At 47.7% G+C, this 15,470-nt stretch overlaps 3 protein-coding genes across 3 annotated transcripts in view; all 3 read right to left on the bottom strand.

The window, feature by feature from the left end:
- The window catches only part of TSPEAR (thrombospondin-type laminin G domain and EAR repeats), a 130,992-nt gene extending 118,121 nt beyond the window's left edge, over positions 1-12,871 (bottom strand). Inside the window, exons 1-2 of the mRNA XM_006876805.1 lie at positions 12,841-12,871; positions 6,647-6,867 (exon numbers count right to left, since the gene is read on the bottom strand). Coding sequence (XP_006876867.1) covers positions 6,647-6,745 — 99 coding nt within the window. The 5' untranslated portion in view covers positions 6,746-6,867; positions 12,841-12,871. The remainder of the gene's footprint in view (positions 1-6,646; positions 6,868-12,840) is intronic.
- LOC102825976 (keratin-associated protein 10-4-like) lies at positions 2,196-3,419 on the bottom strand. Its single transcript, XM_006876788.1, has 3 exons — positions 3,246-3,419; positions 2,596-3,167; positions 2,196-2,565 (listed from the first exon to the last, which is right to left on the bottom strand). Exons 1-3 carry the CDS (start codon positions 3,417-3,419, stop codon positions 2,196-2,198), a joined length of 1,116 nt encoding a protein of 371 aa, XP_006876850.1.
- A 580-nt stretch (positions 12,872-13,451) lies between the features above and the next one.
- LOC102833250 (keratin-associated protein 10-3-like) overlaps positions 13,452-15,470 on the bottom strand; it is a 15,666-nt gene continuing 13,647 nt past the window's right edge. Inside the window, exon 5 of the mRNA XM_006876804.1 lies at positions 13,452-13,715. Coding sequence (XP_006876866.1) covers positions 13,452-13,715 — 264 coding nt within the window. The remainder of the gene's footprint in view (positions 13,716-15,470) is intronic.

Here is a 15,470-nt window from a genome sequence, read left to right as displayed (position 1 = left end):
AGTGCCACACTGTTTTCCAGAGTGGTTGGACCATTTTGCATTCCCACCAGCAATGTAGGAGGGTCCCAGTCTCTTCACATCCTCACCAGCATTTATTATCCTCTACTTTTTTGATCTTTACTGTTATTGCTGGTGTGAGATGATATCTCCTTGTTGTTTTGATTTGCATCTCTCTAATGGCTAATGATCGTGAACATTTCTTCATATGTTTGTTGGCTGCCCAAATGTCTTCTTTGGTGAAGTGTCTGTTCATGTCCTGTGCCCATGTTACTTGTCTTTTTCTTGTAGAGGTGTTGTAGTTTCCTGTAGATTTTAGAAATTAGTCCTTTGTCTGATATGCCATTGCAAAAGATTTTTTTTCCCATTCTGTGGGCTCCCTTTTTACTCTTTTGGTAAATCCTTTGATGCACATAAGTTTCTAATTTTTAGAATGTCCCAATCATCTAGTTTGTCTTCTTTCGTTTGTATAATTTTCGCAATAGTTCCTAGTCTGTGTGTGCTCAGGATTAGAGCCCTTAAATTTGTCCCTAGTTTTTCAGGGCAGCCAACAAAAATCACATATATAATAGATACAAGTTGTAAGTACTTTTCTGGAAGTAAATTTCCCCGTTTCAAATATGTAAAACAAAACAACAACAAAAAATTAAAGAAGGACATGAGAAGATTTCTATTTCTAACTAGTGTGCTTGTTGTTGTTGTTGAGTGCCATGGAGTCAGTTCTGACTTATAGTGACCCTGTATAGGGTTTCTGAGAAGCAGCTGGTGAGTTTGAACCACTGAACTTGCAGTTCAATTGGACTTTGAAGCCGAGTGCTTGTCCTATAGCGCCACAGTAGTATAGAGAGCTATGCATTTCACAATCTTCTTGAGCAAATTTACATATAAATTAGAAAGAAATATAAACTAGGAAAACAGTCATGTTGGCATGAGGAGCCATCAGGGAGCTTTCAGGGATCACTGGGACTGGATTTAGATGGGGGTGCACCGGAGGGCATTACTTGGGCTGTGAGGAGATGTCCTCGGGGAGGCTGCAATACCCTGGACTGGGGAGACTGGGGGACAGTGGGGAGGACACCACACTCCTGAAACAGTAGGTTCCAGAACCCACAGTAGGCCCCCAACATGGAGATAGAGCCTAGGGCCTGGTGGAGAGTGACTGGCACGGGTGGCAAGGAAAGTGGGCAAGTGAGCTGAGGACCCAGAGAGACCTTGATGCCACAGCAAAGGTGTGCATAAGCAAAGGTTTGAATAAGGTTAGCACTTTCCAACGCTTAGCCCAGCTCTAGTGTAGAGAGAACTGTGTGTAGAGAGAGGAAGCAGAACAGTTGAAGGAAAACCCAGGAGAGAGAGGTGGCCTGGGTTGAGTCTAGGTCAGGAGCAGGGACAGACCAGGGGCGGGGATCAGTAGCTGGTGAGACAGATGGGGTCATGGAGGTGGGGCAAAGGTCCCAAGTCTGGGATGGTAGGTGCAGGCATGCACACAGAAGGGTAGCTCAGCTTCAGGGTCCAGGGAAGGGACAGGATGCCCTGAGCCCAAACACAGGACTAGAGATTCCCAGGTCTTGGTAAGATGTAACCTCCCATCCCTGGGGATCTGAGCAGCTCAATACCTGGTTCTTTCTGACTTAGGGTCTTGATGTCACTACATCATCAACCACTGTTTCTGAGATGTGACTGGAGGGCATTTGATGACCATCAGCTCCAGCCACTGACAAAAATGTCCCTCAGGGCCAGTGCCACCTAGCTCTCTCCCTGCCTCCCTCAGTGGGAAGCCTTTCTTTCCAAATTTTCCCCAAAGGTGACCTTGATAGAGTGGGGAATATCTGGTTGTCCTGCCTGGCAGTGTTGCCATTTGGACAAAACTCAGGCCAAGGTCCCCAAGGAGTCCCAGTCTTAAAGTCACATCCACTTCTCTCTACCCCTGGGCCATTTTATTTTTCAGATATGAAAAGGAGACCTTCTGAGAGTAAGGAACAATGAGTTTATTTGTTAACAGGCAGGTCACTCACATAGGGCATTGAGACAGGATTGAGAGAAAGAAACTGGATAAGACACAGAGCCATAGGGAACTCACCTTGGGGCCCACAGACCCAGCATATCTGGAGGGTGGGGAGATTCTGGGGCAGAAAGAAATCCCTGATTGGGCTCTGGATCCAAGGATATCAGGAGATAACTAGACTTGATCTGGGGGCCTTTTAGTTACAGGAAGGGCCACAGGAGGCGGGCTTGCACACCGGACGGCAGAGTAGGGACATAGAGGAGGAGGCAGGGGCACAGCAGGTAGGCTTGCACATAGGGCTACAGATGAGGGACATGGAGGAGGAGGGTTTGCAGCAGGAGGGGGCACAGGGAGAAGGCTGGCAGCTTGAGGAGGATGAGCAGGGGGAGGTTCCACAGCACACAGGCATACAGCAGACGGGCTTGCAGGAGACAGGCTTGCAGCACACGGGCACACAGCAGACGGGCTTACAACAGACGGGCACACAGCAGGCCTGCTGGCAGGGGGAGGATGTGCAGCAGGATGGCTGACAATCAGACTTCTGGCAGCAGGAAGGCTCACAGGAGCTGGTGCAGACCAATTGGCAGGGGCTGGACCCACAGCTCACAGGGGTGCAGACAGGCTTGCAGCAGACAGGCACACAGCAGGGCTGCTGGCAGGGGGAGGATGTGCAGCTGGATGACTGGCAGCTAGACTGCTGGCAGCAGGAAGGCTCACAGGAGCTGGTGCAAACCAATTGGCAGGGGCTGGACCCACAGGCCACCTGGCAGCTGGGGCTGGACCCACAGCTCACAGGGGTGCAAACAGGCTTGCAGCAGACGGGCACACAGCAGGGCTGCTGGCAGGGAAAGGGCATGCAGCTGGAAGACTGGCAGCTAGACTGCTGGCAGCAGGAAGGCTCACAGGAGCTGGTACAGACCAATTGGCAGGGGCTGGACCCACAGCTCACAGGGGTGCAGACAGGCTTGCAGCAGACGGGCACACAGCAGGCCTGCTGGCAGGGGGAGGATGTGCAGCTGGATGACTGGCAGCTAGACTGCTGGCAGCAGGAAGGCTCACAGGAGCTGGTGCAGGTGGATTGGCAGGGGCTGGAGCCACAGCTCATGGGAGTGCAGATGAGGGTCAGACAGGAGGCTGGGGTGCAGCTGGTGGGGACACAGCAGGAGGACTGTGAGCAGGAGGGGACACAGCAGGTGGATTGTGAGCAGGAGGGGACACAGCAGGTGGACTGTGAGCAGGAGGGGACACAGCAGGAGGACTGGGAGCAGCTGGGGGCACAGCAGGAAGGTTCACAGCAGCTCTCAGGGCAGTCATCCACCTCCCAGGAGGAGCCGGTACAAGACTCACAGGAACCGGGCAAGCAGACACGGCTGCCATAGCTCAGGTCACTGGAGCAGATGGACACGTTGGAGGCAGACATGGTGGGAGAGGGTGGGAGAAGGTGAGGTGATGGAGGAGGAGGGTGTGAGTGAGTGAGTGTGTGACTGAGTGGGTGGTTGAGTGTGTGAGTGTGTGAGTGTGTGAGTGAGTGAGTAGCTCTGGGCTGTGCAGCTTTTATATCCCTCTGTGTTGTGTGTTGTCCCAACAGTTGTCCCCAAGGTCTCCCTTCCTGGTTGGTGTCAAAGCATCAGTTGCTGTTGATTTTGGGGCATGAGTTCCTTGTTTTGATGCTGCTAGCTGTGAGGCTCCTGAGTGGGGTTGTATCATCCTGACTTGTGTTTGTTCCCAGAGGAAAACAGCAGAAATGCCTGGAGTGCATCAGAGTACACCTGAGATGCCAGCATAGCAGCAGCCAGATAAAAAAAAAATATATATATATTTTAAAGCGAAGCCCTTTGCTGCTTCCCGTGGGATTTGCTCGTTCACAGTCTCATTCTCTTGGTGGGAGGTAGATTTCATGGGTGGGAGATGTGTGTTCAGCCACAAACAGGTGTGACCATGCTCACCCAGCCTTGTGCCAGACCTGCTCTGGGGATGATATCACTGATCTTGTCAGTGGAGTTGGAGGGCCTATATTTGCCAGGTGAGCTCCAGGCAGGTGTGAGGAAACCATGTCCTCTAGGGGCAGAGATTGGCTTGGGTGGAGGGCAGGCATACCACTAGTGCAAATGTCTTCGGGTGCCCTTGCATTTGTGGCATCTTTACTGTGCTGGACCATTTTTATTGAAACAGCATGTGTGAGTGCTTACACCTCCCTCTGTTCTCACAGTTCAGTCAACACCCACAATGGCTCTTACTTAGAACGCTGTGTCTCCCCTTAGGTTCTCCTTCTCTTCCCAAGACCAGAACATCATTGGGAGAGGTGGTGACCGAGAGTTCAGTCCTCTCAGAACCATCACAGTAAATGCACAAACAACAGGTCTGACTGTGCTCAGAGTGCTGGGCCTAACCCTGTCATACTCCACCCATGAACACCTGCACAGCCATATGAAATGGCCCATGACCCAGTATTAGTATTACCTAAAGCCCACTAAGCACTGTCATCCCCTCCCTCTGCAACCAGTATTCTTAGCTTAGGCTCTGTACTCCAGCTGCAGGTTCTACAAGTCAGCCTAGAGCTTCCTTGGGGCATTCCTGAGACTGGGGGCTGCAGGGCTGCAGGGCTGAAGCCTTACTGTGTTCTGATGAAGTGGGACTGGGCATTCTCCCTGCAGGCTTCGTGGCAGAGGCTTTCAGGTCTCTGCTGAAGAGGTCCCCTCAAGTGACCTATGGTGTCCACATGGCAGCAGGGAATGGGGATGCTGCGGGTGTCCCATGCCAAGTCCTCTGACACTCTTTCTCTTCCCTCACCCTCACCCCATCTTGTTTTCCAGGCCTGGGCACTCCCATGAAGGCCAAGCTACAAGATGCTCATGTAACTCTGGGCATTGCCTGAGATTTTTCCTCTCTGTTACTCATCCCAACTGGGCTCTAGCCTCTCTGCCTCTCATGGCCTCTCTCCAGCTGTGGATATGGGACCCACTCATTCACCTTGAATCCCCACGATCGGCACATGATGTACTCAGGACTGGCTTGCTGAGGGAACACAGCTCAGATAAAGGGAAATGTTCTGTGCCCCACCAGAAAGCCCAGTTGTGAATGACAGAATGACTCCTAACTCTGTGGATGTGGGGCTAAGGCTGCTGACGAGGTCATCAGTCCTCAGAACTGGCAAGGGACAGGCAAGATTGTGTCCGGACCTTGAGTCTGAAGACAATCTTGCAAATGTGATTTGTAGTCCAGTGTTATGTGTACTATCTTTCAAGAATCAAGAGAAAAAGCATTCCTGTTTACTTTTCTCTGAATCATCATAAAAGAATCAAAGAATTTAGTACCTCAAGAAAACTGGAAACCATCTAAAGTCCACTGCAGGAAAAAGAATAAGTATATTTTTTGATAACTGTTATATAGCCACTCTAAACTATAACACAAACATTCAAAAATATTCATGTTATAATGTCAAATGGGAAATTGTCATTAAGTGCTGTTGAGTTGGTTCTGATCCATAGCAGTTCTATGTACTACTGAAGGAGGCACTGCCCAGACCTGCATCATACTTATACTTGTTCCTATGTTAGGAACCTACAACCACTGTGTCAATTCATCTCACTGATTTTCCTCTTTTTCCAATAAGCACCTTCTAACAAGCATGATGTCCTTCTGTAGGGAAGGACTGGTCTCTCCTGATAACATATTCAGCTATGTGAGATCAAGACTCCCCATTCTGGCTTCCAAGGAGCATTCTGGCTGTACTTCTTCCAAGACATATTTGTCCATGAGAAAAGGGCCACAAATTGCTATGTGACTACAAATGTGTGAAACAAAGTAACCAGCTAAATCGCTATGGAAAAAAATGACTATATATAATTAAACAAAAAAGTTCACACTGTGTTTGTATGGGGGCGGACAAGAGGTATCTCTACATGGGAAAAAATAGATGATGGAGGCAGAGATTGGAGTGATGCAAGGGATGCTTGAAGTCACCAGAAGCTGAACGAGGTAGGGAAGGATTCTCTCCAAAGCCTTCAGAGAAACCATGGCCCTGAATTTGAACTTCTGGCCTCAGAATTATGCTATTTCTGTTGTTTTAAGGCACCCATTTTTGGAAAACTTTGCTATGGCAGCCCTGAAGCTAACATACCTATGCTGTGCATTATACTATGAACCACAGGGAAGTGGAAAGAGATACATGCCATCGGGCTTTGACTTCAAAGGAGACTCCAGACTGGGCAAGAGGAGGGTAGCAATGGACATGTTACCTAGATTTAGGATTCATGAAAGTGAAAATCACAGGTAAACTGCCCCATAAAGGGGATGTTTTCATTTGTCATTTTTTTATTCACATGCTCTGCCAAAGGATGTCAAGTCAAAACTCTAAGTTCTGTACTTAGCCTTTGACAGTTTGGTATAACAGAAAAAAAATATTCGTGTTACTGCAGTAGTTACTAGTTCAATCTGTGGTAGATGGTCACACAGACTCTAAGTGCATGATTCCAGAAATGGAGACCTCACTACCTATCAAGGCAGGCAGTCTTGGTCTCAAAGACATGCTTCGAGACCCTAACCAGCACCTCATCATAGTCCCTATCAGCTGAGCTCTGATATTAAGAACATCCAAGAGGAACTGCATTAGGTCATTGTAACATGAAGGGTGAAAAAGACACTGACCTTGGGTGGAAGACTGGAAACTTTCAAGGTTACCACGATGGAGAATTCTTCAGGGAAGAGGTCACATCTGATGAAAATCCGTGATGCAGGGAAGCTCATGGTGTGGGGTGTGGTGGCTGAGAGTTGGAGTCCTCGAGCACCCTGAGCCTGAACCACCCTGACTCCACCTGCAGCACTGCTAGAAGGGACTCCTTCTGCCAGGATGTCCAGGGGGTGCAGATCTGTGTAGGAAAAAATCACAGACAGGTCATGCCCATCCACCAACGTGGACATCTTCCCTGAACCATGGTAATCACAACAGCCACATCCGCAGGACACCCCATTCAGCAGGCATGGGTCTCAGCACTACACACCATCCTCTCCACAGCCCTGGTGGACCAAGTGCTGATATGGTTCCTGTTGTGCCAGAGAGGAAGCTGGGCATCAAGGTTAAAGCAGTACCTGCTCTCTGATCTATGTTCCTGGCTCCTGTGTGAACCTTGTGAGTGCACTTGGGCTGGAGAGACACATTGGGTGTTGGTGCTGTCTTCCATTCAATAGCGTGAGGAACAGAGGGAAGGGACAGTCCCCAGGGAGCAGATGGTGCACATGGAAGAAAGGTTCACATTCATGAAATATCTAGGGGATGGAACAAGACTCGCACAAGCTTGTGCTCCTCTCCTCCAGATTCCCAAGCACTCACATACTTTACTCTGGCTCACTTGGTACCAGATGGCCCTTAGATGGAGCCTTTGATGGGTACTGCTAATAGGTGGGGTAGACGAGGCATCAACAGAGTCCTGGAAGAGCCATGGAGCTAGGTGGTGCCTCCTCCCTCCTTGTTTTTCCAGACATATATAGAAGGCAGATCTGCTCCCAAGAGGACCTTTTTGTTATAGTTCAGGATTATCACCAACATAACCAGTGTGCAGCCTGGCCTCAGGAGAACACAGAGGATAGGAAGGAGAATAAGGACAGGAAGAGCATTCATGATAGGAAGAGGGGTTCTGGACCAGTCCCATGATTGCCCCCTGAGTCCCAGTTGTTAAAGGGAAGTGCTGGTCCAGCAGAACCAAGGGATCATGCTGGGCCTTTCAACCTGGCCACCACATCCATGGTTGTGGCTTGGGGTACCTGGTTAGGTCCACACCAACTAGAATAGTTATATCTGGAGTTGGCTTTCTCAGAATCAGTAGACTGGCTAAGAAGCCTCTTGCTTGACACTGGCATGGGTGTATGTCTGGGGACATGTACAATGGGATGTGAGAGCACAGGAAAAATGGGAATGAGGCAAGAGCATAATTTGTAATATTTTAATTTAGTACAAGAAGAATATATAATTAATATTATTTATTCAATCAAAATTATAAATTAGATTGTGAAGAGACTATCATTCTTGAAAAGAACTTGTATGATGAGATAATGCAGCAAAAAATTACCACATACAGAAGGGAAGGGTCTATACCCTCTAGTGTAGCAAACCGAGTTCCATTGTGGTGCTGTAGGATAAGCACTGGACCGCAAGGTCAGTTTGAACCACAAGACTGGCAGTTCAAACTCACCAGCCGCTCCTCAGAAACCCTATACAGGGTTGTTATGAGTCAGAACCGACTCCACAGGACTTATCAACAACAACAACGTAGCAAACTTCAAGGCAGTTATCATACTGCGAGGCAGCTGTGTGGGTTGGAGGGGCCCCAGATTGACTCTAGGGAGGATGCTTGTGTCTTGGAGGTCAGGGCAAGGAGCCTGATTTGTACCTGAGAACCTGACTCTAGGCTGGTCTAAACCACAAGATTGGAGACCTGGCCTGTGGATCTGTCTCCTGGTGGGAGTCCACTGGACAGAGATTTGTGGGGGCATTTTAAAACTGTGTACCCTAAAATACCCCCACAAATCACCTAGAGAAACCTGGGTACATGGAGCCTTGCCAAGGGTGAGTACTTTCTCTGGTTTGGGCTATGGCACCACCAAGTTCAACACCTTCCTCAGGAAACACTCATCCACCCAGGAAGTTCCACCCAGTGCCCAGAACATGCCTCTGGTCTGATCTATGGCCTGGCAATTATGGCTGATTAACAGCAAGGGTGGCACTGGCTCTGATGTTCTCTAGAACACTGCTGGGGGTGACCCACATCCTGGACTAGACTAATCCCAGTGTGAGCTGTGTCTTCCATTGTTTAGCTAAATTATCTTCTTCCTGGGTCCGCCCTGGACTAGGCCCATCTTTACTGATGCAGACAGATTCTGCTCTGGCAAATACTCAGAACAGGTTTATTGGTTTATTTTTCTCTGTTGCAGTTATATACATATACAAATGAAAATTTCTGAGGTTGGCAGAGAGATCTGGGTTTTACATTGTCCTGAAAAACCCCGTTAGGATGAAGGAATGAGCTAGGGTTTATGAGAGAATGTTAGCTTTCTCAACACATTCAGACATGTATAAATGATCAAATCCTGCATATCAGTTCTAATGAATTCAGCACATGCTTACTAGCACCTGCTGCTTTCAAGGGAGATACTGTATGCAAACAGACAACAGAGGACCAGAGAGGACTATTGAACATTGACTTCTGACTTCTTCAGCATCCAGTTTGGGAAATCAAACCACAATTTACACAGCAATCAGCCCATAAGAGTCAGGTCTGGATCATTAACCGCCTGCTTCTCTAAGTTTTCTTTGTCCCCCTGCTTCTGACCCAGGACCAATAGGAGAAAGCCAAATATGTTCTTCAAGCAACACACAGGACACCTGACTCCTGTCCCTCCAGCCTCCCCTTGCCAACACCCCATCAGGGCACATCTGCACTTTCGCTTTTCTCATTATAAAGCTGTTCCACTCCCCAGCTGCCTTTGAGACTCTGCCAAACTAGGTTTAGAGTGCTTGAGGTACTTGCTGATAAAAATAAAATATTGTAGCCTTCAGTGTGAATTACAACTCAGTGTAAAGAAAATGAAAATCCTCACAACTGGACCAATAAACAGCACCATGATAAATCATACTGACTTGACGGCACCAAACAACAACAATAATATGCATTAATGACCTGTTCAAAAAAATAATTAAATAATAGGGTCAAAAGTAAAACAAACCACAGCTTTACACACCTGACACACTGACCTTGCTCCACAACTACCTAAACTTAAGACATAAGGCAACTTGGGAAAGTTAGGCTAGGTTTTGGTTTTAGTCCCTTGGAGCCAAGAGGTTATCCAAGACATTGTCCAAAGGGTCAGTTAAGAGACACTGTAAGAGTCTGTGACTTTTGTGGCCAGCTGTGTCTATGTAGGTAGAGTTACATGTCTTTCTGAGACTCTGCATCATTGTCAGTAGTAGAGGAGTGGGTCACATAGTGGTTACGAATTGGGCTGCTAACCTCAGGGTCATCAGTTCGAAACTACCAGCTGTTCTGCAGGAGAAAGATGAAATTTTCTGTTCCCATAAAGATTTACAGCCTTGGAACCCCTGTACAGGGTCGCTATGAGTCAGAACCAACTCCACAGCATATAACAACAACAAAGATGGAAAATGCTGCCTGTGAATAACTGGCATGCAGAAGTTGTTCCAAGTATAGGGCTGTCCTGCAATGAGATAATGATTGGAAAAGGACTGCCCATGCTTTATGATGGGTCCACATTTTAGGTAGGCTTGTAAATGTCCCTTCTGGGTTTATCAGGAGGAGCTGTGCTTTCTCAGTGGAGGACAGCCTTCCTGACTAAGGTTCCTGACGCCCAATTTAATCTAGGTAAATTGGCCCGATGGTATCTTGTATGTATCAGTCAATTAAAATAGGAAACACCACATTCAGAGCTCTGGATGAATCTACCTGCTGGCTGCGATTCCCTTCCCTGTGTGTTATTCAAGAAAGGACCCCACTACTCGACCTACTAGGGTAAGGAGGACATTCAGGAAACTGGAGGGAGTGTGTGTTGACCAAAGACTCTTGGTGATTGGGGGGTTGGCAGGGGGCTAGTGAGGGCTAGTGGGGGCTGGCAGGGGTTTAGTGAATTCTCCAGGGACTAATGAAGGCTGGTAGGGAGCTGGCATTAGCTAGCGAGGGCTGGCAGTGGTTGGTGAGGGTTGGTAGGGGCTGGTGTGGGGTTAGTAAGGGCTGACAAGAGCTAGCAGGGCAAGGAGATTTAATATTGAACTCTTCAGGATAAGTGCCCAGCTGCCCTCAGGGTCCCACCCATGGAATGCTGGAATATTTCCTCCTTCATTCAAAACACTTTCTCTGGCCCCATCATTCCAGGAGCTGTGGGGTGTGAGGGGGAGGCAAAGTTGAAGGAGGCAGCCCTGCCTCAGGGGAGCTTGGAAATATAAACACATCTCTCACTGCCAGCAATGCAGCCACTTCCCTTGTTACTCTATTTCACATCCTTTTGACAAGTGAAAACATGAATGGTGGGTGAATCCAGGCTCAACCATCAGCCTCAGGCTTCAGAACATGGAAGCCCAAATTATGATCCAGACCTAGGAGTTCACCACCTTTAATCCAAATTACGTGTGAGTCCTCATCTGCTCTATTACTCTTAAAAGACATGTGCTGAGTCCAGGTACCATGGGATCAGAGTTGGAGGGGATCCAGAGACTGTGTCAAGCAAGGGCTAGGAAGGTAGCTAGGGAGAAACTAAGGGTGCAGTTCACCAGAGGGAAGTTTCTAGTATTAAGAGCTTACATTAGAAAAGAAGAAAGCTATCAAGTTAATAATCTAAGCTTCAACTATAAGGAACTATGAAAAGAAAAAGGAGCAAATGGGGTCACCATGAGTATGAATCTACTTAGCAGCCACTGCCAAGTTACAGGAATGGAACAAGCAAATCGAATTGAGAATTATTCTTCAAAATAACTCACCAGTACTCTTCAAAAGTGTCAAGGTCCTGAATGTTCGGGAAAGACTAAACAACTGACACAGATTGGAGGGAACACTGGAGAGTTGACAATCAATGGGATGGAATTATGGATGGGATCTCAGAACAGTAAAAGGATGTTAGGGTGTCCTTTAGTTGATGCAATGTGTTGTTGTTAGCTACCATCCAGATGGTCACCAACTTATGGCACAACAGAAAGAATCGTGGCCCCATCCTTCATCATGCTCATGATTGGTTCAGATTGGACCCTTGTAATTCGTAGGGGCTGTCATTGATTTTCAGAAGTAGATCACCCAACCTTTCTTCCTGATCCATCTTAGCCTGAAATCTCCCTTGAAACCTGTTCAGCATCACAGCAACATGCCAGACAGGTGGTGGCTATGTATGAAGTGTATTAACTGAGAATAAAACCTGGACCACCATGTGACCTTAATAGCAATGTACTGGACATTGATTTCTTAGATTTAATCATTGACGGAGGGTTAGGCAAGAGGTTGCAATACTAGAAAAACTGTGTGAAAGACATATCTGAACTCTGCACTACTTATATAACTCTTCAGAAAATAAATTTAAAAATGGTCCCATGAGCTCAATCTATACCTATACACGACGTGTCTTACTGCCACACTCCTCACATAGTGGTCTCCCTGCTTCCTTATCCCTCACCTGCTCCAGACAGGTACCAAAGAGAAATGAGACATATCTAACTTCTCTTTTATCCCAGCTTCTGGCATTGGGTGACTTCCGAAGTAGGTACTGCAGAAAAATCATGACCAACATTATCTTTGTTTAGAAATCCAATAAACCTCTTTCTCTTGCCTTCCCTATCCTAGAAGTGCAAGATCATGGTCAGGAGCCCAAGAAACCAGTAGCTAACATAGGGCCCCTGCACACCAGATGTTCAGCCTTAGTGTGGGTGATTGTGGTGGTCAGGGACCAGCACGCTCACAGGTATGGATCTCACCTCAGCCCACAATGTGATTCTGTTATGGCATAAATGCAGTAGCTTATATTCCACCCACCCTCACTTTCCTCAATGAGAGTAAAACTGGCCAAGATACCCTAAGCCAATGGCAAGAGTTTTGTGAGCTGAGCAATAACTCCTTGGCAAATGAAACACAGAAGTTGTTTGTTTTCTGTGTACCAGCACAGATAATCAGGAAGAGGAAGGCATCATGGAACCTCTGTTAGGACAACACACAACACAGAGGGATATAAAAGCCTCAGAGGCTCAGAGCACCTCACACACACACTAAAACTCACACCCTCCTCCTCCATCACCTCAGCTTCTCCCACCCTCTCCCACCATGTCTGCCTCCACCGTGTCCGTCTGCTCCAGTGACCTGAGCTATGGCAGCCGTGTCTGCCTGCCCGGTTCCTGTGAGTCTTGTACGGGCTCCTCCTGGGAGGTGGACGACTGCCCTGAGAGCTGCTGTGAGCCCTCCTGCTGTGTCCCCTCCTGCTCCCAGTCCTCCTGCTGTGTCCCCTCCTGCTCCCAACCTATCTGCTGTGTTCCCACCTGCTGCCAGTCCTCCTGTGTCCCTACCTGTTCTCAGTCCTCCTGCTGTGTTCCCACCAGCTGCACCCCAGCTTCCTGTCTGACTTTCATCTGCACTCCCATGAGCTGTGCGTCGAGCCCCTGCCAATCCACCTGCACCAGCTCCTGTGAGCCCTCCTGCTGCCAGTCATCCAGCTGCATGTCTTCCCCCTGCCAGCAGGCCTGCTGTGTGCCTGTCTGCTGCAAGCCTGTCTGCACCCCTGTGAGCTGTGGGTCCAGCCCCTGCCAATTGGTCTGCACCAGCTCCTGTGAGCCTTCCTGCTGCCAGCAGTCTAGCTGCCAGTCATCAAGCTGCGAGACCTCCCCCTGCCAGCAGACCTGCTGCATGCCCGTCTGCTGTAAGCCCGTCTGCTGTGTGCCCATCTGCTGCAAGCCTGTCTCCTGCAAGCCCGTCTGCTATGTGCCTGTGTGTTGTGGGGCCTCCCCCTGCTCCTCCTCCTCGAGCTGCCAGCCTTCTCCCTGTGCCCCATCCTGCTGCAAACCCTCCTCCTCCGTGTCCCTCATCTGTAGCCCTGTGTGCAAGCCTGCCTGCTGTGCTCCCACCTCCTCTTGCTGCCCGTCCAGTTCCTGCGGCCCTTCTTCAAGCATGTCCTTGATCTGCCGCCCTGTATGTCCACGCCCAGCCTGCTGTGGTCCATCATCTGGCCAGAAGACCTGCTGCTGAATGAGAGCATCCCTCCAGGGCCAGTGGGGCTATAGGTCCCACCTGGAAGCTGAGTGCATGTCCTAAGTTGCTGTAGCACTTAGGTCTTGCCAAGGGCCTTAGCTATCTGCTACTGAGCTGGAGGTTGTGAAACAACTCTCAGTGTTGTGACCCTTTTCAGGAGGTCCCAGGAAGTCTCCTCATGTATATCTCCTCCCCATTATGGCCCCTCACAAGGCTCAGCTCTGGCCAAGGGTCTCTGCCCTCCTTGGAAACGTAACTAATAAACATTATGTGAATACAAGAATGGTGTTGAGGTTCAACGTTTATTATTGATTATTATTTGTTCTTGTACTTGACAGCAGGCTCATTTTCCATCTCTTTATACACAATATGCTTGCAATCCTAAGGGACCCTGGTTTGGTTTCCTGGGACCAATGGTATGTGACTCCCAGTTATCAGGATTGGGTGATCAAGGGCATGGGGTGGGTTTTGCAGCCTTGAGTTTATCCCAGTCTTTCTGTGCCATTATTCATTTACTGTGTGCCATCAAGTCAATTCCAACTCATAGTAACCCTATATGACAGAGTAGAACTGCCCCATAGGGTTTCCCAGTGGAGTAGTTGATAGGGTTGAATCACTGGCCAAGCTCTCAACCATTACAGCACCAAGGCTATTATTCACTCAGTAGTCCTTTATGTCCACTTGCCTTTGCAACTTCTCCTGCTTCTCAACAATACCTATCAAATCATAAATATCTTCTAGATCCCTGTTTTCTAGAACCTGTTAAAAAGACTTAAGAAATTCAAAATTAGAAACATCTATGTATGGTCCAAGATCCTCTTGTGTGTCCCGTGGTGATGCCAGGAAAACATACTTTTGAAATTCCATCCATGGTGTTTATGCTTAGTGTGAGCAGACATTTATTTGACCTCTACTGACCTTCATTTACTCTTCTCTAAGGAAAGATGTCATTTTGAAGACTAAGGTGCTCCCAAAAGCTATTCATGGTCTTTTCAATCACCTCATATTCATGGAAAAGATGGGCAATAGAAAAAGAAGACAAAATAAGAATTGATGTTTTTAAATTGTGATTCTGGCAAAAACAAACAAACAAAACATTAAATATAACATCGACTGCCAGAAGGATGAACAAATCTGAGTTGAACAACCAGAATGTCTCTTGGAAGCAAGAATGGTGAAACTGCCTCTTGCTTATTTTGGAAAAGGTCAATGTCATCAGCAAAGATCAATCTCTTTTTAAAAAAAAATTCTTAAAAGGCATTAGTTTGGCACAGTAGAGGGTCTGTAAAATTGAGGGAAATCTTCCACAAGATATGTATCTGTATCTGTAGCTGTCACAATTGGGTTCAAACATAAAATATATCAAAGATTGTGAGGATGGCTCAAAACATGGCAACATTTCATTCCATTCTACATAAAGTCACTGAGAGTCAGAGTGACTTGTTGGCAGGTCCTGGTGTGGTGCTGTAGGATAAGCGCTGGACTGCTAGCCAAAAGATCCATGGTTCAAACCCACCAGCTGCTCCTTAGGAACCTATGGAGAGGTCGCTATGAGTCAACAACACTTAACAACAAAAATGCAATAGGACTTATTTTTGAGGTATTTAAAAAGATTGGCAATAATAGTGGAGAGCAAATGCATTATGATTTGAGTGAGTACATGAGATCAAAATGTGTTGGCCAGAGCATAAAAATTGTGATGATTGACAGATATTTAAGAAATCTAAAAGAAGCATGTCTGCCATTTT

This window comes from Chrysochloris asiatica, unplaced genomic scaffold (genome assembly GCF_000296735.1).
Source record: "Chrysochloris asiatica unplaced genomic scaffold, ChrAsi1.0 scaffold00415, whole genome shotgun sequence".
NCBI lineage: Eukaryota > Metazoa > Chordata > Mammalia > Afrosoricida > Chrysochloridae > Chrysochloris > Chrysochloris asiatica.
This window is presented reverse-complemented; position numbering and strand designations above follow the sequence as displayed.